Genomic DNA, 23,560 nt, shown 5'->3' with positions numbered 1-23,560 from the left:
ATTGCATTTGAAATGGACAACTCGTAACACACTTCTCTACCTAAGGCCTGAGCCGCTCTTGTCTACCAAAACGAAAGCACAAGGCCCCGTCCTTTGAAGTGTGCTGGAAGCTTGCACTAGACGGATAAGCATAGGTGAGGAGCTGCTCCTTTCTCTTGGTGGCTTCAGGGATGCCCTGGATAAGTCACAGCCCCTTGTTTGAGGTCTGTGGCCCTGCTGCCGCGGGAAGATAACAGGGCCTGCTGACTACTCCCAGGAAATGTTCACAAAATCAGCAGTCAGGAGGAGTTAAATTTGCATCGAACCAGGGAGCTGACCAGGAAGAAGGAAACAATTTAGCAAAACATCCTTTATTAAACACACCAATATGGCGATGCTTTTAAAACTCACGTTATTCCCTCACGTTATTCACATTTTGTGTTCTCATTTATACTTATTTTTAAAAATCATTCTAAATTCCTCATGTAGAAAACCTGATGAAGACCCAGGTAATAACTGAAAACAAAACTTGATTATTTTGCCCCAAGACAGGGGATGGTAACATGGTAATCTACAGCTTAGTTTTTCCATAGATCAAACATAACAACTAGCCCATGGGTAAAACTTCTTCTTATGAAACGGAGGAAATGTGCTTTTTGTGGGTCCTTATTAAAATGGACCGATAGCACACCCTTTACCCAGAAATTGTGACCTCTAACTAGAGTTAGGAAATTGAAAAGGAAGAACTCGCTCAGCAAATCTGAAACTGAAAGAATTCAAGAAGGAAAGTCAAGCCTCGAGTTGCAAGACTGAAAGTTTTGATGGGCAAAATATGGAACGATGCAGGAAGCATAAAAAGAAGATGGAACGAATACAGAATCACCTTATTAAAAAAAACTAGTTGATATTCCACCGCTTCAAGAGGTAGCGTATGAGCAAGAGCCAACGGTGCTGAAGGAAGAAGTTCAAGCTGCATTGAAAGCATTCATCAAAACAAGGCTCTAGAGATGATGGAATACTGACCGAAATGTTTTCACAAGCTGATGAAGCACCGGAATCACTCATTTATCCCAGGAAATATAGAAGACAGCTACATGGCCCACTGACTGGAAGAGATCCATGTTTGTACCCATACTAAAGAGAGGTGACCTACCAGAATGTAGAAATTATAGAACAATATCATTAATATCACATGCAAATTAAATTTTGCCAGAGATTATCCAACAGTGTTTGCAGCAGTACATTGATTGACAGGGAGCTGCCAGAAATTCAGGCTGGATTCAAACACCGACATAGAACAGAGGCTAACATTGCTGACAGCAACCAGATGAATATTGGCTGAAAGCAGAGAAAACCAGAAAGATGTTTACTTGTGTTCTATTGGCTATGCAAAGGCATTTGACTGTGTGAACCATAATAAACTATGGACAGACTGGAGAAAAAAAAAGAATTCCAGAACACTTCATTGTGCTGGTGTAGAACCTATACATCTATCCAGAGAAGTTATGCTCACATGGCCAGGGGATCCTGTATGGTTTAAAGTCAGGAAAGATGTGTGTCAGCGTTGTATCCTCTCGCGAGCAAATAATTAGAGCAGCTGGACTATATGAAGAAGAATGTGCCACCCGGATTGGAGGAAGGCTTATTAACCCAACAACAACAACCAGAGGCTAAGGTACCTGCAATGTGCAGATGACCCAACCTTGCTTGCTCAAAGTGAGGACTTGAAAAACTTGCTGATGAAGATGAAGGGCTGCAGCTCTCAAGTACAGATTACAACCCAGTGTACAAAAGACCAAAATCCGCACCACTGGGCCAGTGGATACCATCATGATAGACGGAGAAAAGACTCAAGTTGTCCAAGATTTCATCTTCCTTGGATCCACAATAATGCTCATGGAAGCAGCAGTCAAGAGATCAAGCAACACATTGCATATGTAATCCGCGGCACAGGACCTCGTTAGAGTATTGAAAAGCAAGGCTGGTACGTTGAGGACTAAGGTGCCCCAGACCCAAGTTAGGGCACTTTCAATGCCTTTATACGCGTGTGAACGTTGAGTAAGGGAGCCTGGAGAATGGATGCATTTGGATGATGGTGCTGGCAAGGAATATTGAAAGTGGACTTTCATGGACTGTCAAAAAAATAAATAAATGTGTCCCAGAAGAAAGTTCAGTCAGGGTGCTCCTTGGAGACAAGGATGGTGAGACTTTGTGTCATGTACTTCAGACACGTTGTCAGGAGAGACCCGTCCCCAGAAGAGACATGATGCTTGGTAAAATAGAGGGTCAGAGTAAAAGAGGAATGCCCTTGACAAGATGGATGGACACAAGGGAGGGGGGAATGGGGAGGGAGGAGGGGATAAAAAAGAGGAAAGGAGGGGGGAATGGGGAGGGAGGAGGAGATAAAAAAGAGGACCTGATGCAAGGGGCTTAAGTGGAGAGCAAATGCCTTGAGAATGATTGGGGCAGGGAATGTATGGATGTGCTTTATACAATTGATGTATGTATATGTATGGATTGTGGTAAGAGTTGTATGAGTCCCTAATAAAATGTAAAAGAAGAAAAGAGAAAAAAATGATTAGGGCAAAGACTGTACAGATGTGCTTTATACAATTGATGTATGTATATATATGAACTGTGAAAAGAATTGTATGAGCCCCAATAAATTGTTAAAATTAAAAAAAAAAAAGATGGATGGACACAGTGGCTGCAACAATGGGCTCAAACGTAAGGACAATTGTGAGGATGACGCAGGGCTGGGAAGTGTTCCGTTCTATTGTCCAGAGGGTCACCATGAATGAGAACCGACTCAAGGGCACCTAACAACAACTAGAGGCTAAGGCACTCTGGTGGCACAATGGTGAAGCACTTGGCTGCGAACCAAAAGGTTAGTGGTTTGAAATCACCCAGGCCTCCTTGGGAGATCTCCCCTGTCAACATTCCAAAACAGAGAGAAAGAAACCCCAGTACACAAGCCTCTCGCTGTCAGGTCGATTCTGAGTCAGAACCCTGTAGGACAGCTGCCGGGGCTGGAATCGTTATAAAGAAGCCTCCTGCCACATCTGTCTCTCCCACAGCTGTGGGTGGGCTCGGGCCCCTGACGCTGGGCACTTCACCACCCAGATTGCTCTTGAAAGAGCACAGCCTAGAAAAATCCTCTGGGACCGTTCTGCCCTGTCCCATGGGGTCACTATCCGTTGGCTAGACTCCCAGGCACCTTAAGCACAGCAATGGCACAGAGACTTACTAAGAAAATGAGAAATGCTCTAGGATGGCTGCTGACGACAAAGTCTACAGTTGGAAACCACCAGCCGGTCCTTGGGAGGAAGAAGTGGCTTCCTGCTTCCGTAAAAACATGCAGCCTTGGGAACCCCCAGGAGCACTTATTCTCTGTCCTGTCAGGTCGCTGTGAGTCAGATGGACTGGAAGGCCGTGCGTTTCTAGATATGAGATTTATACAGATATTGCTCTTTTTCTGGCTGAAGCCTTTTCAGCCGACTCCTGGGGCAAACAGCAGCCTCCAGGCACCTGTTTGGAGGGGCGCAGAGAAGAAGCAGCTCTCGGGCATGGAAGAGAGGGCTTGTCTGGGTAACTTAATTAGCGGTCTGAAAGCTCACTGGGCACGGGACACATGCCCGAGTCTAGGCCGTGGTTCTAAATAAAATGAACTTGTTGGGTTTCAGCTCAGTGCCCAGGAAAGGAGGGAGGCCAGGGGATCTCCTGCTTCATTATTTGCCATGATTGGCATCTTGGAGCTATACAAAGCAAATGTAGATTACTCAACTGACTCCATCAGGGAGAGTGGAGCGGGGCTAGCGGGGGTTCAGAGGCTGTCAGAAGGGATGGTGAACTGGGACGAGTGCTCAGAGAAGTTGGGTCTGTTGTTCCCACCAGCACAGCACACCCTTTGACTCGTCCTGCTCCACCACGCGGAGAGCACAGGTGACAGGCGTCTGAGTCCATCTGACCAGGCACAGATTAAGCCAGTAATCAGGCAACAGGTCCTTTTCCCAAGCAGCCTATCCGTGTTTCCAAACAAGCGTTCCTGAGAGGCCACACAGGGCTGACCGGTCTCTACCCTCAGCTTAGAAGGCAAGACAGGCAGTCAGCAAGACATGCATAGGGCAGTGTCCGGGACAGACTTGGCCTCTCGGCAGAAGGGCACACTGACCAAGGTCTGAGGGGCGAGGAGGGCCCATGGGTGCCGGAGCACGTGGAAGGCTGCAGGCATCCCTGTTGGTGCTCAGCTGCTAAAGACTGCATCTCTCCAATGGAACCATTGCCTCGGGGTTGGCTGCTTCTCTGGATGGCAAGTCTCTGAGCGAGTTGCTAAGTTTCCGCATCTTTTGGTAGAACCACTTACTTTAGGGAATTGGTCCCAGGTCCCTTGGCCCGGCTCCACATGGGCACTTGACAGGTTGATTCCATAGACCCGTTGTGAAATGTAGTGTTATATTCTTTTAAAAAAATCAATCTTTCAAATTATCATTGTTTTGGGAGCTACATTCCTAGGTCTAAATGTTATACTTCAATAAACTTATACAAACGCTAATCATCTTTATCTGGTCAGATTCCCCTCCTACCTCTCATGCCCAAGAACACACATCTATCCTTGAGGCCCCTCCCTGACTTCCTGAGGCCTAGATTTCTTGTCACATTCAGCTGGGGGCAGGGATATTACCTTTAGCCAATAAAGCTGTATGTTTATTATGGGGCAAGAGGTGTTAAAAGGCAGATGAAGGGATGTCTTTTCATGGGCTGGAGCATCCTGAATGTGGGCAGGCACAAGGAGCTAGGCTGGTAACCTAAAGACCCACTGCTGTTGGCCACCCTTCAGCACCTGTGAAGCGCTGAGAGAGCCGGGAGCCTGGCTGGTAGAGGAGCTTGAATGTCCTACGGCAAGGAGATTTTGCAGGCTGATGGGACTCATTGATGACAGGTCATTGAGCCGAGGCGAGTGTTCAAGACTGTGCTTTGAGGAAATCAATTGAGTGAGTGGTGTGTGAGCTGCAGTGCAGAGGGCAGGGGCAGCGAGAGCGACAAAGGAGCTGTCAGGTGCTGGAGAAATGGAGGTGTGCGTGCACACCTGAATCATTTGTCTGTGAAGTCCGTGGCTCTCCTGCCATGTCATTCAGCATGGGCACAGCGCCACCCCCACCCCCTGCCCAGAGGATGTGAAGCAGTGTTGGCCCCTTCCCCTTAGGCTGTTGGGGACCAGCAAGGCAGCCCTCAGAGTGGGGAGGCACCCCGAGGCATGTAGCAAGAGCATCACGCTGAGACACTGGTGCCCACAGCTGAGCACTATGCTGACGCTATGGGGCATCACCCGGCTTCTGTGTGTCCATGGGCAAGATGTCCACGTGTGCTCAGGCCTGCTGAAGCCTCTCCACTTCCAGCACCTATGCAACTCCTCAGAGAGGCTTTCACCTGCACCTGTAACCAGGCCCTCCACTGCAGGACATTCATCCAAAACCAGCAAGCCCCAACTGGAAGGAGTTAGGGCAGCAGGCCATGGGGCAAGGGACTCAGGCATGGCTAAGGGGCCAGAGTGAAAGGCTCCTGTCCACCCACCAGCTCTGCATGCCCCGTGTCCATTCTAGCAGCCGAGGGAAGAAGCAGCCCTCGTGAGACCACGGACATGTCTGGTCTGATGCGGTCTGAACGGACGCCATGCGGCACAAGCCTGTAGTTCAATCGCTTGCTTTCTTGTTGCAGTTCGGCTTGATCCAAGTATGCTTCCCCTTGCAGCGAGCACACATGGGTAGAGCGCTCCTATTTAGAGGTCATGTTCACATGGAGATTTGAAAGACTCAATAATAACATGACTCGCTCCTTCGTTCTTATCTGGAAGGAGGGTAAAGGACTCTGGGGGAGAGGCATGAGCACCATATGGCAGGTCTACACCCTCGGCACCGTGACACCGATCGATTCTCTTCTTCTTGGGGCTCTCACTGGGTGCTTTAAAAATCCAGACCTAATTAGGATTCAAGTGGATCGTGTCCAGGTCCGACCTTAAGTTCTCATCCCTGACTCGTCTATGGCATCCAATGAGCGCTTAGGCACAATCAGAGAAGCCAACTTCGTAGTGACCCGACAGACCCCACACCCTGTTCCCACTGCCACAATCTAATGTGTCTAGGAAGAACGTAAAAATAACGACAAGAAACAACATGGGACGATTCAATTTCATTACCATTATATCATTTTAGCAATACTCAGCAAGTTTAACTCTGATTGCATGGATGTGCACGCTATGGAAAAGAAAAAATTATGCAGCAAAGTATTATTTCTGGGTGTCCATTGACTGACTGCTGGGAACAGAGTCTATTGGGAGAGTACATGATATGCCTTTTGGGGGAGCAGGTAACCTTTTATCGGAAAGGAAGCTGTTCCCTAAACCTGCCGTTTGGGAGAGGACAGGGCGGCGAAGGCGATGCGTGTGAGGGTAAGCTCAAGCTCTTCTACTTGGGACTACAAGGAGGCAGCCGAGCCTGCCTCCCCGACTTGGACGCTGTCTCTCGGTCGCTGAACTATCAGAAAATGTACAAAAGAACATATACACATATATATGACCTTACTCCATTATCTACTTCACCAAACTATGGTCTCATGGTGAATCCTTCAGAAACATTTCTGCCTTTACAAATTCACCCTCTCAATCTACATGCTTCATTCACAATTAATAGCGGCCTGACGCATTCACCAAGAGTCCTGACGGACGCAATCGACTATTGGCATTTGGTCCCTGTGTCCACTGCTGAATTAGACCCTGCTTGGAAACCGACAAACCCTGGGACCAAACTGCCAGCACCCCCCTCCCACCCCCCATGAGGCTGGTTTTCACTAGAGAGTACACGGAAAGGACAGAAACCCACGTCACTGGATTTTCTCAGAGCACACTTTTAACTGGCAGGCACGGCCCTGAGTGGACGATGGGCAACTGAACGACGACATACCGACATACTGTGACAGACCCCCTCCTGACAGATACAGGCCACATAGCTCGTCCGAATGCTCTCTGGGGGCTTGGTTTCTGAACATGACAAGAGAAACGTCACTCGGTATCCAGGCAAGTGAACAGCGCTGACTTTTTATGATTGTAGAAGCCATCAACTTAAGAAGGAAAGCTGAGATGCCAATGAATCGAAAATGGAAGATTTTGGCTTTAAGGAGGAGAGAGCTGAGACGCCAACGACTGGAAAAGGAAGATTTGGGCTTTTTAAAGAGCCCGTCTTGCTCCTTCGCGATAGTCTTCTCCCCTCAGGCTTCGGGAGGAGCTGGTTACGGCTTGCAGCGCTGGACGAATCGAGGGTATAAGCACACATCTCGGATGTGGTACCGATTCAGAATCCAAGTTAAGAACCGTTCCAAGCCCAAGCCATACCCTCCGTGCGGACACGTGCCGTACTTTCTCTGTTTAAAAGGAAGACAGGGTGGGGATTAATTTTGAGTTTAAAATTTCATCTAAAGAGTAGAAAATTTTCTCCTGTGGAAGGGGTCAGCTCACCCTGACTCCACTGAGAGAGAAGCCCTGACCTACGAACCACCCTGGAGAGAAGGTCTCAAATTCTTAAACTGGTCTCGGTAGAAGAGGAACCGTCACACTCCGTTTAACAGTAAGAGCCAACAGTGGGAGGTTGCATCGCACTGAAGCCAGCAGCCACGGGCACGTCCGGGGTTCGACAAGTTCTCAGTGGAGCTTACACGGGAGTCGGACAGGCCACGCCAGCAGCTTTCCTGGGAATGTGGTTATGGCCCTCCAACTGGGGACAGCCTACTCAAGGGCCAAACTCAAAACCCTCACTGCCACAGACTCATGGTGACCCTACAGGACAGGGTCAGCTGGCCCGGTGGGTTCCCGAGGCGGTAACTCTTTTCAGGAGGAGAAAGCCTGGTCTATCTCATGTGGAGGGGCGGACGGCTGGTTCCTCACTGCCACCAGGACCCGCTCCTCTCGCAAATTCCAAGGTGCCCTAAACTCTCCTTTGAAGAACATCAATTCACACAGAACGATCTTAGTGAAGCATCTGTAGTGATAAAAACTGCTGTCACCTGATCGGTGTACCAGTAGTAGGGCGTGGGGTCAATCCCTTCTCGCTTGTAGCCGGCCAGGATCTCCTCGCTGTCCCAGATACGCATGGAGCCCCCCACAATCTCGCCCACGTTAGGCATCAGCACGTCGACCTTCAGGGAATGACAGAAACTGCAGTGACTCCCAGGCTCTCCGGCCCTGCCCTGCCCTGCCCAGCCCAGCCCAGCCCTGCCACAGGACACACTAGGACCTGTCAATTTGACTGGGATTTAAACTCTGTGATTTCACCCCCCCCCCGCCATGTGATCTTACCCCTATCCTCCCACCCCGAAACCTCACAAGGGAGGGGAAAACCCAGTCAAACATTGTCATTTTCGATGTAGAATGAACCTGTGTCACACAGTCTATCTGGTTCCCAATGGCAATGCCCACCCGCCGTCAGAAGGAAACCCAGGGGCGCTCTTTGCATGGCAAACAGACCGATTCGGTCAGGCGGGGGTCCTCGGGGCAGCGCTGCATGTAGAAGGACTTGATGTTCACAGGAAAGCGGCACAGCAGGATCGGCTCGTTGATGGTGTCTGTCATCAGTCTCTCAGGGGCTTCTGGGATATCCTGAGGGCAGACAAGCCTTCTTGAGTATGCACAGCTCCAGAAAGCGCCCACTTGAGCTGCTGGGTTGCTCGAGAGCGCCCCCCCGCCCAGTCTCTTTACTGCACAGAGAACAACCCCCACCCCCCCCCCACCCCGCCCACACTGAACGCACAGGAACCATGTATCTCAAAAGAAACACCCAACCCCGCCACTGGACTGGAAGCAGTCCTGCCTCCCCCGACAGCCTGCCCAGCACGCTCTGCTTGAGAAAGGAAACCCAGTCATTATTCCCAGCCCTGGCCATGCTTGGCTCTTTCTTCCCATGGCCGGTCTTTTCTAGCTTTGAAGGGGAAGTGGCCTACGTTGTTCCACAGTGAAGCTGGCGAGCAGGGAATGCCTGAGAGCAGGGTTGAGAGAAACTCCGAGTCTGTGGCTAACAGCACTCATCTTTCTGCTCTCCTTCTGTCCGGTTACAGAAGACCCATCACCAACGTCACATGTGGAAGTGTGACCGCTTCCAAAGAGGACTGGAGTTCACTGGTTCTTCTCCCAAAAGACCCTCCCGTCAGCCACACGTACAGTCAAGGGAAAGCAGAAAGCACCTGTCTCAGGAAACCCTGCTTGGGAGAAGTGCACAGGACTCAGGGATGAGGGTAAGAGGGCCCAGGGCCTCGGAGGTCATTGTCTGGTACAGGTGTCCCCAGAGCCCAGTGCTCTAGACCTGAGGGGGGAGGAGACAAGGCAGGGGAGCTCAGGGCTCTTGGCTGGGACCTGCTTTACCTTCTGCACATGCTGCCCATGATCTCAACTGGGCCAAGACCTTGCAAAGAAGGCTGAAGACCTCCAATCTCCTTGGGGCAAAGGCAGAGGACGGCACTGGGGTGAGTGCAGCTGGCCTGCACGAAGGCTTCCTGTGCCGGGAACTTGGCTCACCTAACGCTCGCAGCCTTGCAGGTAGGCGCTGCCTCCAAGGCAGAGTGAAGGAAGCAGAGGCTGGGGCCACTGGTCTGCTAGCTCCACTGACGGTCCGAAAGGAGTCGGGATCTAACACACCCAGGGCCTTCTGACCCCAAAGCCTGTGGTTTTCTTTGCCCCCAGTCCCACAACTGTGCCAAGTATTAGGCACTGACTTTGTGGAAGCTTCCAGCACAAAATCTGATGACTAACTACCGTGCGCTGAGGCCATGAACTGTGAAGAGTAATGTACACAGCACAAAGAAGCCTCAGCTCAGACTAACACTTGGAGTGCAATTTCAAAGCGGTGACAACCTTGCACAGCACCCCTGCCGACCTTGAGAGCTTGAGGCAGAGCTCTGCAGTTGAGGCCACACACTGCGAACGGAAGGGGAGGGGAAGGCCAGTGACAAGGGCGGCCCTGGGAAAAGCTGAAGATCCATCTGCTCTCCACATCCATGTACCCACAGGCCCCTCAAACTACCCCCAAAATAGGTAGCCAGTATATCAGTCTGGGGATAAGCAGGTGCCTCCCACACGACGGATTTGCTCATGAGCAGCAGCCTGGCTGCGTGAGCCCGCGGGTCCCTGAGAGGGAGGGAGGGATGCTGCACTCTGCCCCTGAGGAGTACTGACCACCTGGCAGGGAGGGGGTTGGAGTGGGCAGCGCACAGGGGACAGACGGGAAGACATACTTCTCCAAATTCATAGAAGGTGCCGTCCTCCTTCTTGATGCTGTGCTCCTTCAGCCACACGATGGCATCGGAATAGTTCATCCGCTTAAAGGGCCGCTTGGGGGGCTTGAAGTTCTTCCGAGAAAGGAGAAGCAGCATGTGAAGAGAAGCCAGAGCCATTCCCATTCACACCAACCCGCCATTTGTAGAACGTAGCTTGACGTGGCTAGCAGACGACCACCACACCGCGCAGGCCTGCTAGTCATCTCTACACTAAAATCCCAAGAGGCTAAGGACAAGGAACACCAAGTGTTCGCCTTCAAAATATCGAGTCCTGTGCAATCCACCTACCGGGTTGAGGTCAAACACAACACTCGCCACAGGCGACTTCAGGACCCTGTCCACCACGTCGCACACCAAGTCCTCCAATCGGTTGAGAAGGTCTTCAAAGGTCAGGAACGGGCACTCCGCTTCCACGTGGGTGTACCTGAGGACAAGACACCGCTCAGGAACGCTTCCCTGAACTGGGCCTCACCTTCCAGAGGCGAGATGCACCACAGCTAACCAACACCCAACTGAGGCGCCTCACCTCAGGCCCCCATTCCTTGAGCTAAGGCTTCCTGTTTGCTTCTGAACACACGAATGATCAAACCCAAGCCAAGCTCACTGCCAGAGTCGAGACTGACTCACGGCAATCCTATGGGACAGGGGAGCAACTGCCCGTGTGGGCTCCCGAGAAGGAATTCCTTGCGGGCACAAAAAGCCTGGAGAGAGCCCGAGACAACTGTGCTCGGTTACGGACCCCAAGGCACAGCTTCTAAGCACGCTCACACTCCTGTAGCCCACTGCTCTCGCGTCCCGGCCAGAAGTCTTAATGTGGGCACCTTTGACCTACACACAGATTCCACCTGTAATGATGTTTTCACAAAGACCAGGAATGGGTGGGTGGTTAAGTGGAGAATGAGCCCGTACTCGGCCAGGTGCCTCCGGGTCCTGGACTGCTCAGCCCTGTACGACTGTGCGATGCAGAACACGTCTCCGAGAGCCGGGAGGCAGGTCTCCAAGTAGAGCTGGGAGGACTGGGTCAGAAAGGCCATTTCTCCAAAGTAGTCCAGCTTGAAAAGCGTGGAGCCCCCTTCCACCTGCGTCTGCACCAGCGTCGGAGGCGTGACCTGTTCAAAAGGAAGCAGGCATGAGCACCTCCCACCAAGAGCTGTCAGCGCTTTCTCAGAGCTGCGGGCTGCCCGCTCACCTCGCAGTAGCCCCTGTCGAAGAAGTGCTCTCGGAAGCACCTGGTAACCATGGAGCGGGCTTTCATGATCCTGGACATGGTCTCTCCTCGCAGCATCATGTGCCTGTTGTTCAGCTGGACGTCGACGTCCGACTCCTCGTTGATCAGGTTATCCGCCCCTCCCGCGGGGGCCAAGCCAATCAGCTCCCAGAAGTCGCAGCTCAGCTCATGGCCCCCAGGAGCCTACGTGTTGAAAAAGGGGGAGAGAGGAGGGTGGATCGGGTGATGAATAACAAAAAAAAAACTGTACTGAAGATTTCCACCTGTGTCCATATTTTCGATAAGCTGTTATTTCTAAGACCCCGTCATCCTATCATTTTTTTGACCAAACATTTCGTTCAGACACATATTCAAAAACTCAAATCTCACTGCCATTGAGTCAATTCCAACTCACAGTAACTCCAGAGGGCAGGGTAGAGCTGTCCTTGCAGGCTTTCATGACTCTTGTGTTGCGCATACATGAAGTAACCGCTAGAGCTAAAGCTGACCTGACCGTAACTCTTTATGAGAGTAGAAAGTCTATCTTTCTCCTGAGCCAACTCACTACTATCAAGTCATTTCTAACTTGTAGTGGCCCTGTAGGGCAGGGTAAAACTGTCCCTTTGGGTTTCCAAGATGTGACTCTTTACAGGAGTGGAAAGTCTCATCTTCTCCCCGAGGAGTGCCCAGTGGTTTTGAACAGTTAACCTCAAAATCAGCAGCCCCACCTGTAACCCACTATGCCACCCAAGACATACATGTAACACTGAAAACACAAACACCCACCAGGTGAGAAAATCGATACCTCACAACCTGAAATAATGAACTACTAATAAGATTCACACCTTTCCGGGTTTTGTCTGATCCTGTAAGAAATCTCTCCCCTCACAGTGGGAAGGGAAGGGGAAACGCTAAGCATTTGCTAAGAGATGTGTCTCTTCACAACGTACAGGTAAGAACTCAAACTCTCCCTAATAAATTTGCACTCACTGCCACCGAGTCAATGCCAACTCAGAGTGACCCTGTAGGACAGGGTAGAACTGCACCTGAGTTTCTACTAGCTGGTAGTTTTGAACTGCTAACCTGGAGGATCACAGATCAAAGAGTAACCACTATACCACCAAGGTTCCCAAAAAAATTCTACTATAAGCAATTTAGATGAAAAGCCACAGATTAGGGAAGCAATTCACTCCACTTCACAATCACATTACTACCAAGGAAAGACCCCTGAACTTGCCCTCAGACTTGGTACAGAACATTTTACATGAGCGGAGGGAGACCTTTTGGCAATCCCTTGTGGACCAGAAGTATGCCGTGGGCTCCCCCTGGTGGGGAAACTCATTATTTCTTTCCCAAACAGCATCGCAGCAGTCATTCGTACTAAGTGGTTCCGGCCATGTGCCTGCTGGGCAGAGAGCAACCGTGACAAGGACAGCTGTGTAGAGTTCTATTCAAAAGCCGCTTCCAAACTCTGGTCAAAGTGTCTGACTTAGATGTTGCTCTTCCCAGAAGTATTTTTGAGAAGACTACTGTTTTCACACCCTCCTAGCTGAAAAGGCGTTCACATCCCCACCCTCACTGGCTCCATGCCAGCCCGTGGGGCTTTCCAGGAGAGCCCTGAGTTCTTCTCACGAGTTGTGGAGAGGCCGGTGTGCACGTTTTGTCGGAAAAGGCACACAAACCTTAGCAAGCATCGCAGTTTTTAATGCATGTGCCACGCCCCCAAGAGTTCAGACAGACAGTTGTAAAACACAAGCACCACTCACTCACCTGCTTGCCCTCTGGGGTAAGGTTGAGCATTCCATACACTGCGACACTGCTCTCGGTGGATAAGACCATGCCGTTGTAGCACTGACACTACAGAAGACGAAGTCCACACTCAGTCACACCGACTCCGACAGACTGTCACAGCCTTTATAGCGAAAGGCTGAAGCACAAACCGGCTCTCTGGCCCACGGGTCCTCAAACTTTTTACACAGGGGGCCAGTTCACTGTTCCTCAGACCCGTTGGAGAGCCAGAGTATAGTTTAAAAAAACTATGAACAAATTACTATGTATACTACACACATCTTATTTTGAAGTAAAAAACATGTGGGGCAAAACACCTGGTGGGCCAGGTAAATGTCCTCGGCGAGCCGCATGTGGCTCGTGAGCCGTAGATTGAGGATGCCTACTCTGGCCCATTACTGGTGAAGAGAGAGAGCCAGCAAGTTTGCGTAAGCAGTCCTCTGTGGGAAACAAATTCCTCTCAATATAGACTTGTAAACATAAATGCATTTCCCACATATGCATAGGCACAAAACACCCGAACCCGCCTTGCTCAAAACTATCTGGACAGTTCCCTTAATGAGCCCCCGCGCCACCCAGAGCACTCATCAGCAGCTCTGTACTGGAGCAGTCAGTCTTGCCCACACGAATGCCTCCACCCATTAAAAAAGGAAAAGGCTGCTTCTCAGTGTGATGGGGTTGGGAGTGTAGACACCCCATAAGCAGTGTCCCCCACAAACAAACAAGAGCTAAACAGAACAGAATCCCAAGCAAGAGGGGCTTGACAGAGACTGGGTTAAGTGACCTGCCAGGTGCGATCAACAAAATCCAGAATGCGGGAGTGTTGTTCACAGGATAGGCGATCAGGTCTGCACACCCCCCCCCAAAAAAAAAACCCAAATAAAATAGTAAGGAAGGACAAGCAGCAGGATCCCAGAGACACATGGGCTACGCACAACATGGGCACTGGTTTGGACACCCATTCATGCCAACCAGCTGGCAAAGGACGTGCATGAAGTTGTCCCCTCAGAATCAGACTGGACTGTGGCTTCGAGAGCGGAGCACTGTGGGGTTGGCAGAAGGCGCATGTGCCTGTCCTAATGCAGGTGCAGTTACCTTAGAAATTCTTTTTCTGGGGGGCAGGGAGAACTAACAGCAACGATGGGGGTTAACCCCACTCGAGGGGAACAAGTAACAACAGAATGGCAGGTGAACAGATACAGTGGATGGTATAAGATACGGGGGGGATGAATAACAATAATAATATTTAATCTAATAGCGTGGGTTCTTAGGGACAGGGTGGGGATAAAGGGAGCTGATGCCAGAGTGCAAAAAGAAAGAAATATTCTGAAAATGATGGCGGCAACAATTGTACAGTCATGTTTGACCTAACTGAACTCGGAATTGTTATCTGCAGAGCTCCTAGTAAAATGGGAAAAAGAAAGTAAATCTTTTCTTAGAACTGCACAGACGGATCAGGGGAGACGGTGCACTGTGGGGAGGGCTGGGAGTCAGGACTAGCCTCAGACGGTAACTATGGAGCTGGGGGACAGGCACATCAAGTCTCTTTAGACCATTTTTTAAAGGAAGGACCCCCCTCCACACCCCCCGTTTTCTTTTGTAATGTGTTGGGATAGCTCTGTAATCCTTTAGCCCCAGACTTCCTCAGCCCCGCGGTGAAGGTGTCCACCAGGAGCCCTCATCAAGGGGCAGGACTGTTTACCAGCTCATCTGACAGGATGCACTGGAGGAAGCCCGAGCCGTCACGCAGCACCAGAAACATCAAGTTCTTTCCTGAAAGAGAGGCAAACATTCAGCCACTTACGCAGCCCTTTCTCAGGACTTTTTTTTAAGTGAGTGGGAGGGGCACATAGGGGTAACACATCCACCCACTGGCTTAGTCACCTTCATTCTAATTGAGATTTCATAAGGACAATAAAAAAAAAATGAAAGAGAACAGAAGTCAGGATTAAAGAAGGGGGTGGGTGGGAATGCAAATACGCTAATGACGGTCAAAACCACCACCAGGTTTTGGGGCTGAGCTTCCTCTCTCATCCTCTGCCGGCAGTCAGTCAAGTTTGGCTGGACCACTCTCTTCTGGGTACCTCTTGATGACTGGTTGCTTGCATTTAAACCATTTTTCAAAAGCCATACCACAAACACAGAATATGTTCAGGACATGCTCTGCTATAGTTTTTCAAAAGCCAACATATAAAAAAGGCTCGAAGCACCCCCACTGCCATCAAGTTGATCGGACCCTACGAAGGGTTTCCAGGACCCTACGAAGGGAACAGACAGCGCCACCTCGCTCCCACAGTGGGCTTGAACCACTGACTCTGTGGTTAGCAGCCCGACACCACCAGTGCCATCACGGTGCCTCACCTAAGACTGCCACGAATCAATGCTGACTCACAGTGACCCTTGTAGAGCAGGGAGAACTGCGCGCCCCTGTGAGTTTCGAGGCTGTAACTGCTTAGGGGAGTAGAAAGCCCCACCAGAGGTGGCTGGTAGTCTTGAACTACGAATCTTGCAGACTGCAGTCCAACAGGTAACCACTAGGCCACGGGACTCCTCACTAAGACCAGGGACACTCACAAGGGAGAAAAAAAGCGGCAGTGCTCACCTTGCCTCCGTAGCCTGTGGACCCAGCCAAACACCTTGACTCTCTGGCCTCTGTATGCTTCCAGAGCATCAATCTTCACCTGTCAAGTTAAAAGGAACAAGAGTGGCCGACTGTGCCATTTCACCCTGCACAGACCGGCCCTCCCAGAGACTGCACAATCATAGTAGTCTTCAATGGTGCAAGATAGAAGAGAATTGCTCTACTCTAAGAACGAAATCATTCTGCTGCCCTATACCAAAATCCACCCTCCGAGTCCATTCTGGCTCACAGAGTGGAAGTGCTCTCTCGCCTGTCTGTCTGTCTTCACAGAGGCAGAGGGCCTTACCCAGCTTCCCTGGAGCGACTGCTGGGCTAGCCTTCAGGGAGCAGTCCAATGCTAACCCGCGGAGCCGGCAGGGCTCCATCCACCACGCTCCAGGAGCAGCACCAGCTCAGGCCTCCACCTTCCTCAGTGCCAGGACAGGCTGGGAGTGCAGCACCACAAGCTGGGCACAGCCCCAGCCCTCTGGCTCCCCAAACAGACATGCAGAGAACAGCACCTGCTCTCCACCACTCCAGCCAGCCTGGCCCCGAGCCCCACTGCCCAGGTCCTATGGAAGCTAACCCAGGCTAGGTTTTTCAGTTTGGGGGGGGGGGGATAGGAGAGGAAGGGGCTGGTGAGTATCACCAAGAAGCCAGCTCCAACCCCGAGGAGGCAGGAAAACCATGGCACCTCATCACAGCCCGGGACAGGATCTCAGAGCAAACCATGTCAATCGTACGCACGCTGTGCTTGGGCTCCCAAAAGAAGACACAGAGGAAAGAGAAACCATGCTTGGATCGGGCCAAGTCCAAGACACTCGCTTCTCTCAGAGACGCAGTCACTTTCCTGAGCCCTGGCGCCCCGGTTCAAGGGCAAACGCCTCAACCACCACTTACACATTTCGGCTCTGGAAGACTCGGGTCATTCTTAATGGTGATCTTCCGCGCTTCTTCCAGGTTTTTCTCCCTCCGCAAAGTGTCTTCGACCTAATTTCAACGGTAAGGCAATTGGTTAAGTAAAACAGGCTCGGGCATCCTGATGTAAAACTGAAACCGCAGCCAATTCCTCACTCACCTCTTTCTTTTCCCGGGACTCGCTCTTCATTTGTTCCTTGTGCCACAACTTCCTAATGTTCTTCATCTGAGACTTGGAAATAACATCCCACCTCTGAGGAGGCAGGAGAGAGACGGGGGGCGGGGAGGGAGACAGTTTATGATTCCAGTATTATCTCTGCTCCAGTAGCACAGCCACCAAAAAGAATTCCGTAGCAGTTCGGGTCACCTTACCTCATTTTCTTTTTGTGAATCTACGTAAATAGTAGGGAAGGGTTCTTTCCCTACTGACAGCAAAGCCTGGGGTGTAAAGAAAAGACAAGTCCTCAACAGGGTTACAATATTTAAAAACAAACTGCTCCGTAATTACAAAGCAATTAGAACATTACCAAGAGCCAAAAAGAAAGTACAAATTGCCCAAAGCTGATGTTGCCTGAATGACAGGCTGAATGTACCAAGAACAATGCTGCTCAGAGTAAAACCTCAGGGTCACTCAGTAACCACTGCAGCAAGCTCGGCCAGTCCGGTATCACCATTTCCCAGGAAAAGGAAGGGACCAGGACTCTAAAGACCACCAGCAGGGGCATGGACTGTGAATCACAGTGTGAAAGGTGAGCCTGTGTCAGCAATCAGGGAAGACTGCAAGAGGCTTCTTAAACTCTTGCCACAAACTAACAGTAACACACAGCTAACACAACACTTCACTTAACAAAGTCCTGCCCATAAAATCTCTCTTCTCATCAATATTCAGACACATCAGGTTTGTTCATTTTGTTTTGGTCTTTTACAAAAAAACATACCAGAATTGAAAGTTTCTTACAAATGCATATTTCATAAACTGCTTCAAAATATTCCAAGTTGTCACATCAACTTTAAGATACAATGAATCAATCACACTCCTCTGTTCTAAGAGCTGAAATGTACAGAAATGGATCTCTTTGAAATTCTAAATTTTCAGACCTAAAAGACTTGCCCCCCAATTCGGTGGTTGAGGAACTTTATGGATTAGGACTAGCCTTCCCTGGGATGTGTAATTCACAAATCATGATGTACGTAAATTCATTTTCCATCTGCCGTCTGTCCTCCTCTCTCCCTTTACATCACTGGAACCAAATGTGCCAACTCTGTAATGCCCCAAATCTGGACCAAAACACCCTCCCGTAAACATTCTCCTAAGCAGTTCTCAGTTTGGGGGAGTCACAAAGAGGCACCCCAACAACCCAGGGACATAGAGGGTTCTCTCCAACTTGATAAGTGATGCATGACAAAGCCCCCATGGAAACACCCCAGGCCTGTGTGACCGATCGTGCGGTGTCGACTGGAGGAGGCATCAGAACTTCAAAAGCAAGCAACCAAATTGATGTGAAGGGCGTGGGATGTGGTAGAGACCCTAACCCCACCTGTAAGATAATGGAGTCCTTCTTAGACGGGTAATATGGAAAAGATGGTAAGTCCAGGATGTGGTTGACATAACACTGATCAAACACAAAACGATCCTCTTGTTCTCGAAGTTTGCCCCCCTTACTATTAAAGTTTTTTGTTTTACCTCATTAATCATGTTAGGTTTATGTTTATTTGTATATCTAAGGTTGTTCGGTACATGAAAGCCAAGATAGCTAAACCTTTACAAACAGGCGTAATGGTTCCCTGACGGTATGGGAAGAGAGGTGGGAACACTGGGAGCTGACAGCATTGACAACTGTAAACCCCAATCGGAATTGTATGTGAACGGATATACTGGAATGTGCAAGATAGGCAATAAAAAACAACTTATTATAAGGAAATAAAGGATCCCCTAGGGGTAAGGTGGGGAAGGGAAGGGATTAGGGGAGTTAATATCAAGGTATTCAAGAACAATTATGTTCCAAAACCAACTACAGTAGCAATTGTACTGCTTGATGTGATTGAACTATGGAGTGTTATGTTATCTTAAGATTTCCCAATAAATGCTTAAAAATTTTAAAAAACAAAAAAGTCACGGATGAATCATCCAAAGAGGAGAAAACAACCTGCAGAGCCGGAGGACAAGGTGTACAACCTAAGCAGAAATTCTAACATCAAAGGAGGGCTGGCCAGGCATAGGCCACAGAAAAAGGAGTGTCAGGGCAGGGCTTTTCTGAGGAAGAACCTTGACCATCTTCCAAATAGGGGGAGGAGTCAAGTCATTGAAGTTCAAATTCTCGGTAAAAGGTCTATTATGGCCCGGGCCAGAAATTCGGCTCGTAGGGCGGATTCTACTTCCTGTGCACCAGGACTCGGGTGCCAGAAAAGAATTGCAGCCTCAACACTTCGTAGTCAGCACTCCCAGATATGTCTTCTCCCCAAGACTCCTCCATACTTCTTCAGCTCAAAGCAAGGGTCAACCTGACTTAAGCTCTCCAAGACGAGCAAGCCGCTTGACTATGACCTGGAGACCACAGAGAACAAAGCAGCATCCTCCCTCGCCACCTTGACCGAGTACTCACTCTCAGCCCTGCAAGGTTTCAGGAAGGCCCTGCGTCCGGCCGTGCAGGAGGGAGAGCGGGCCAGCAGACCAATCAGCGAGTAGCCCCAGTGATGACTGCAAATGCATTTGAAAATTATGGAAGTCTCCCACAAACTTTTTGAAGCCCCGTTGTATATCTATCACACACTTTTGCCTATTCACTTACTTATAGATTTCAGCCTTATTGACAGCAATTAAAAGACTATGCTTGCAAACGGGGGAAAAAAGGCTATTATGAAATGGATGTCATGGGCCAAAAGGCCTTGTGGGCCCACCTAGCCTCTGCATTTGTAGTCCATGTTATCACCGAAGCCTTTGGTTTACCATTTAAATCTGCTGAGAATATGCTAAACTCACAAGAGTCTGGTCCTGAGAAATATTGATAAATGAGTCAAAACTCCCTTTCAATGGCCTGAAATACAAAGCCGCATAACAGGCGTATGTCATTAATGAATGTCACATCCTTTTGGTAGCAAGTGGAGACCCTACCTTCAGACCTGTTTTAAAGGGCTTTTCCTGGGTCCCATCACCTGTGGCATCATCACCCTCTCGATCTGAGACATAGAGCTCTCCTGTGGAAAAAAGGAGAGAGATAAGTTACCTGCAGGGCCAAGAACTGTCACCCACCACACACTGCTTCGACCTCACCCAGCCTGGAGCTCCCATGGAGCTCTGGCAGTGGGGTACTAATCCTAAGGTCCCAGCTGCTTCTTGGGGAAAAGACAGGGCTTTCTACTCCCGTGGAGTTAAAACCTCTGAAACGCACAGGGACAGCTCTCCCCGCCCTAGAGCACTGCTGTAAGTCGGCAACGACTTGATGGCACTGAGTGTGATTTTTGAGGTCTTGGTAGTTTTGGTTAGCACAAGCCACCACTGGCTGCAGAAAATGGGACGAATTCTCTCCCATGAAAGCCACCTCACAAAAGCACACCCGCGACAAAGCCAGGTTTTCAAAATGAACTCTAATTTGGATTTGTGAGTCAGCTTCAGTCAAGCAAAGACTCTGAAATTAGATAGAAAAGGAAATATACTTAACCTTTCTGTGTTTGTCTTTTATAACAACCAACAACAAACCCACCACTCATCTGGAAGGGCGGCACTGAAGATGGGATAGGAGCACGCATGTCAATCTGCTCTCACAGTGCATCAACTCAAAACCCAAAATCACTGCCAATTCATCGTAACCCCACAGACCAGGGCAGAGCTGCCCCTGCAGGGTTCCAAGGCTGTTAAATCGTTATGGATGCAGAAAGCCTCGCTTTCTCCCAAGGAGCTATGGGTAGGCTTGAACTGCAGATCTTGCCGTTAGCAGCCCAATACTTAATACATTGCCCCATCAGTGCTCGTGTGTCAAACACATGCAGCGGCCCTGTGGTTTTTAAAGGAAGTCAAGTCAGGAGATTCAGCAAATGACAAAGATCTGCACTTACTAAATCTCAACACTGGAACCCTGGGGTCCCTAAAGCATTTTGTTTTTCTGCTACCCTGGAGCCACCCTGGAAATCCCAAAGCAGATGACAGTGGCAGAAATTTCAAGTCCTTTCCTTACAGTCCAGGTGCCCTGGTGGCACCGTGGATTGAATGCTGGTCTAGGAAGGGTGAGTCAAGCCCACAGCTGCTGGGCGGGCGAGAGATGTGGCAGTCAGCTTCGGTAGAGATTCCTGGCCGGCTCTGCCCTGAGAGTGACTGTGATCTGATTCGAACGGAATGCAGTGGGTTTGGTTTTCTTTTGACCTCTTTAAGAATGACACGTCTGTATAAGAGTAGTACGAGCGCCTAATAAAATGTTTTTTTTTTTTAATGACACGTCTGTGCCACTAGGGTGCGGTGTAGCAACGATGAGACATACAACTTTCCTCTAGTTCCTAAATGCTTCTTTCCCACCCTCGCGATCCCAATTCTCCCATACAAATCCTGCTAGGCCAGAGGATGTGCACTGGTACAGACAGGAACTGGAAACACAGGGAATCCAGGACAGATGGTCCCTTCAGAACCAGTGGTGAGAGTGGCGATACTGGTAGGGTGGGGTGGAAAGGGGGAACCGATTACAGGGATCTACATATAAAACCCTCTCTGGGGGACAGACAACAGAAAAGTGGGTGAAGGGAGACGTCAGACAATGCTAAGATATGGCAAAATAATAATAATTTATAAATTACCAAGGGCTCATGAGGAAGGGGGAAGCGGGGAGGGAGGGGAAAAAATGAGGAGCTGATACCAAGGGCTCAGGTAGAAAGCAGATGCTTTGAGAATGACGAGGGCAACAAATGCACAAACGTGCTTGGCAACAAATGCATGGACTGTGATGAGGGTTGCACGAGCCCCCAATAAAATAATTTTTTAAAATAAATAAACGAAGGACCTCTGTGGGGACTACACTCGGCCCTTGACACAGTCTCGGCTGATTCTCACGGTCCCTCACAGGGGAACCCTGGGCTGGCCCACGTGTCCCGGGCGCTGGGCGAGGCCAGGTCCCCCGCTCCATTCCCTCGTGGGGCACCTCTCGACCGGAGCAGACGCTCGCGGCAGGGAGAGGCGCACCGCGACACCTAAAGCGCCGGCGTCCCGAAACTACTCACCCAGCCCCATCCCTGCGGCCCCCTCGGTCAACTCCAAGGACATGGACTCCGACGCTGCCGCCCGGCTAGAACCCCAGCGCTCCCCCGTGGCCTCCTTTATCCGGGCTCCGCTCGTTGCATCAGGCAACGCCGTTGCGTCAGACGTCGCGGGATCGTCGGGCTTTGATTGGTTCCCCAAAGTGCGCGAGAGTTGCGGACGCCGCCATTGCACGTCAGGGCAGAAGCGACTTCCGGGTCGCGTCCGTCCCGGTCTCGGGGTCAGCGGCTCCGGGGCCTCCCGGGGCCGTTCCCAGGGTGCGTGGGCGCCGCCCCTCCGGCGACTTGCTGACACCGAGGTCTCGGGTTGAGTTGGGAGCCAACTCCCTTCCGTTTCCCCTTATTCAACTTCTCCATTGTTTTTCGGTTCCTCCTGCAACTGCAGGCCTCCTGGGTCCACGTGGGCGCCAGACCCAGGATTTCGTTCCAGCTCCCCAGATGCTGGAACGTCTGTGGATTTAGTGTCATCTGTCAAGCTGATTTCTCATGACAGTGACGCTCTTCGTTTTCTAGGGCTCCCTTACCGCTCTCGGCCTTTGGGCTAAGATCAAGTGTAGTGTCTGTTCTGGTGCTGCCTTGGGATAGAAATACAATACGTTAGCGTTACAGGCACTGGTTTAGAGTTGCCTCTCTGATGGCTCTGGGAAGGTCCTCGCCTCTTGGTGGACCCCAAGTTTCTTAGAGATGGCCATATATCATGGTATCAATCTTCCCCTGGGTCTAAAATTCTCCGCCCATGAACCGTGAACCCAAGGACACTTCACGCCTGCCTTATCTTGGTGGTAGGAGGTCCTGCCATCTCTGCACCCCTGTCTCATGGTTTATCTCCCCAAATAAAAGGTTATGCAATCCAAGCTCCAGGGGAACTCCAGTTGCATCAGATCAGGGCTGTGACCAGAGTTAAGGTGTTTTAAGTAAGGGTGATTCATCCCACCCTAACCTGCCTCATTCAAAGAATAAACATAACCTAATCCTCTTGAGGAAGAGATATAAATTGACTTGCTAGAGGCCAGGTGAACTGGCCACCAGCTCGCACTTCTGAAGAAAGACAAGGCTTTCCACTCCTGTCAAGAGTTCCAGTCTCAGAAACTCTTGGGGGCAGTTCTTCCTTGTAATTATGAGTCAACTTTGACTCAGCAGTGAGTTGATTGTTTTTAATCCTCTTGAACATAACCTAATCCTGCTTCATTGATCAGAGGTCACTCTTATACAACACAACATGGAAGAGAATTACATAGTAAAGGGAATCACAACCTGCCTGTGTCATTTTAGGGGGGATACAATTTGATCCATGGCAGTCACCTGATTGATTGGACAAATAGAACTGGGCCAAAGGATTTTCGAGACTATAATCTTTTAAATTGTTTTATTAGGGGCTCTTAAAACTCTTATCATAATCCATAGGTACATCTATTGTGTCAAGCACATTGTACATATGTTGTCATTATTTTCTAGCATTTTCTTTCTTGTGGGAAACAGATTTCTCCCAAGTCATC

The 23,560-nt window shown here is 50.0% G+C and overlaps 1 protein-coding gene across 1 annotated transcript; it reads right to left on the bottom strand.

Annotated features, from left to right (window-relative positions):
• Positions 1-6,150: 6,150 nt before the first annotated feature.
• Positions 6,151-22,181, bottom strand: NARS1 (asparaginyl-tRNA synthetase 1). The gene is made up of 15 exons (XM_075533085.1): positions 22,029-22,181; positions 19,939-20,021; positions 17,199-17,264; positions 16,987-17,079; positions 16,809-16,898; positions 15,891-15,969; positions 14,991-15,061; positions 13,271-13,357; positions 11,483-11,704; positions 11,203-11,402; positions 10,582-10,717; positions 10,252-10,365; positions 8,492-8,623; positions 8,032-8,163; positions 6,151-7,392 (listed from the first exon to the last, which is right to left on the bottom strand). The coding sequence occupies exons 1-15, from the start codon at positions 22,069-22,071 to the stop codon at positions 7,261-7,263; spliced, it is 1,680 nt and encodes a 559-aa protein (XP_075389200.1). The 5' UTR covers positions 22,072-22,181; the 3' UTR covers positions 6,151-7,260.
• Positions 22,182-23,560: the final 1,379 nt, after the last annotated feature.

The sequence above is a fragment of the Tenrec ecaudatus genome, chromosome 15 (assembly GCF_050624435.1).
Source record: "Tenrec ecaudatus isolate mTenEca1 chromosome 15, mTenEca1.hap1, whole genome shotgun sequence".
Taxonomy (NCBI): domain Eukaryota; kingdom Metazoa; phylum Chordata; class Mammalia; order Afrosoricida; family Tenrecidae; genus Tenrec; species Tenrec ecaudatus.
The sequence above is the reverse complement of the archived record's forward strand: the minus strand, read 5'-3'. Positions and strand labels throughout refer to the sequence as shown.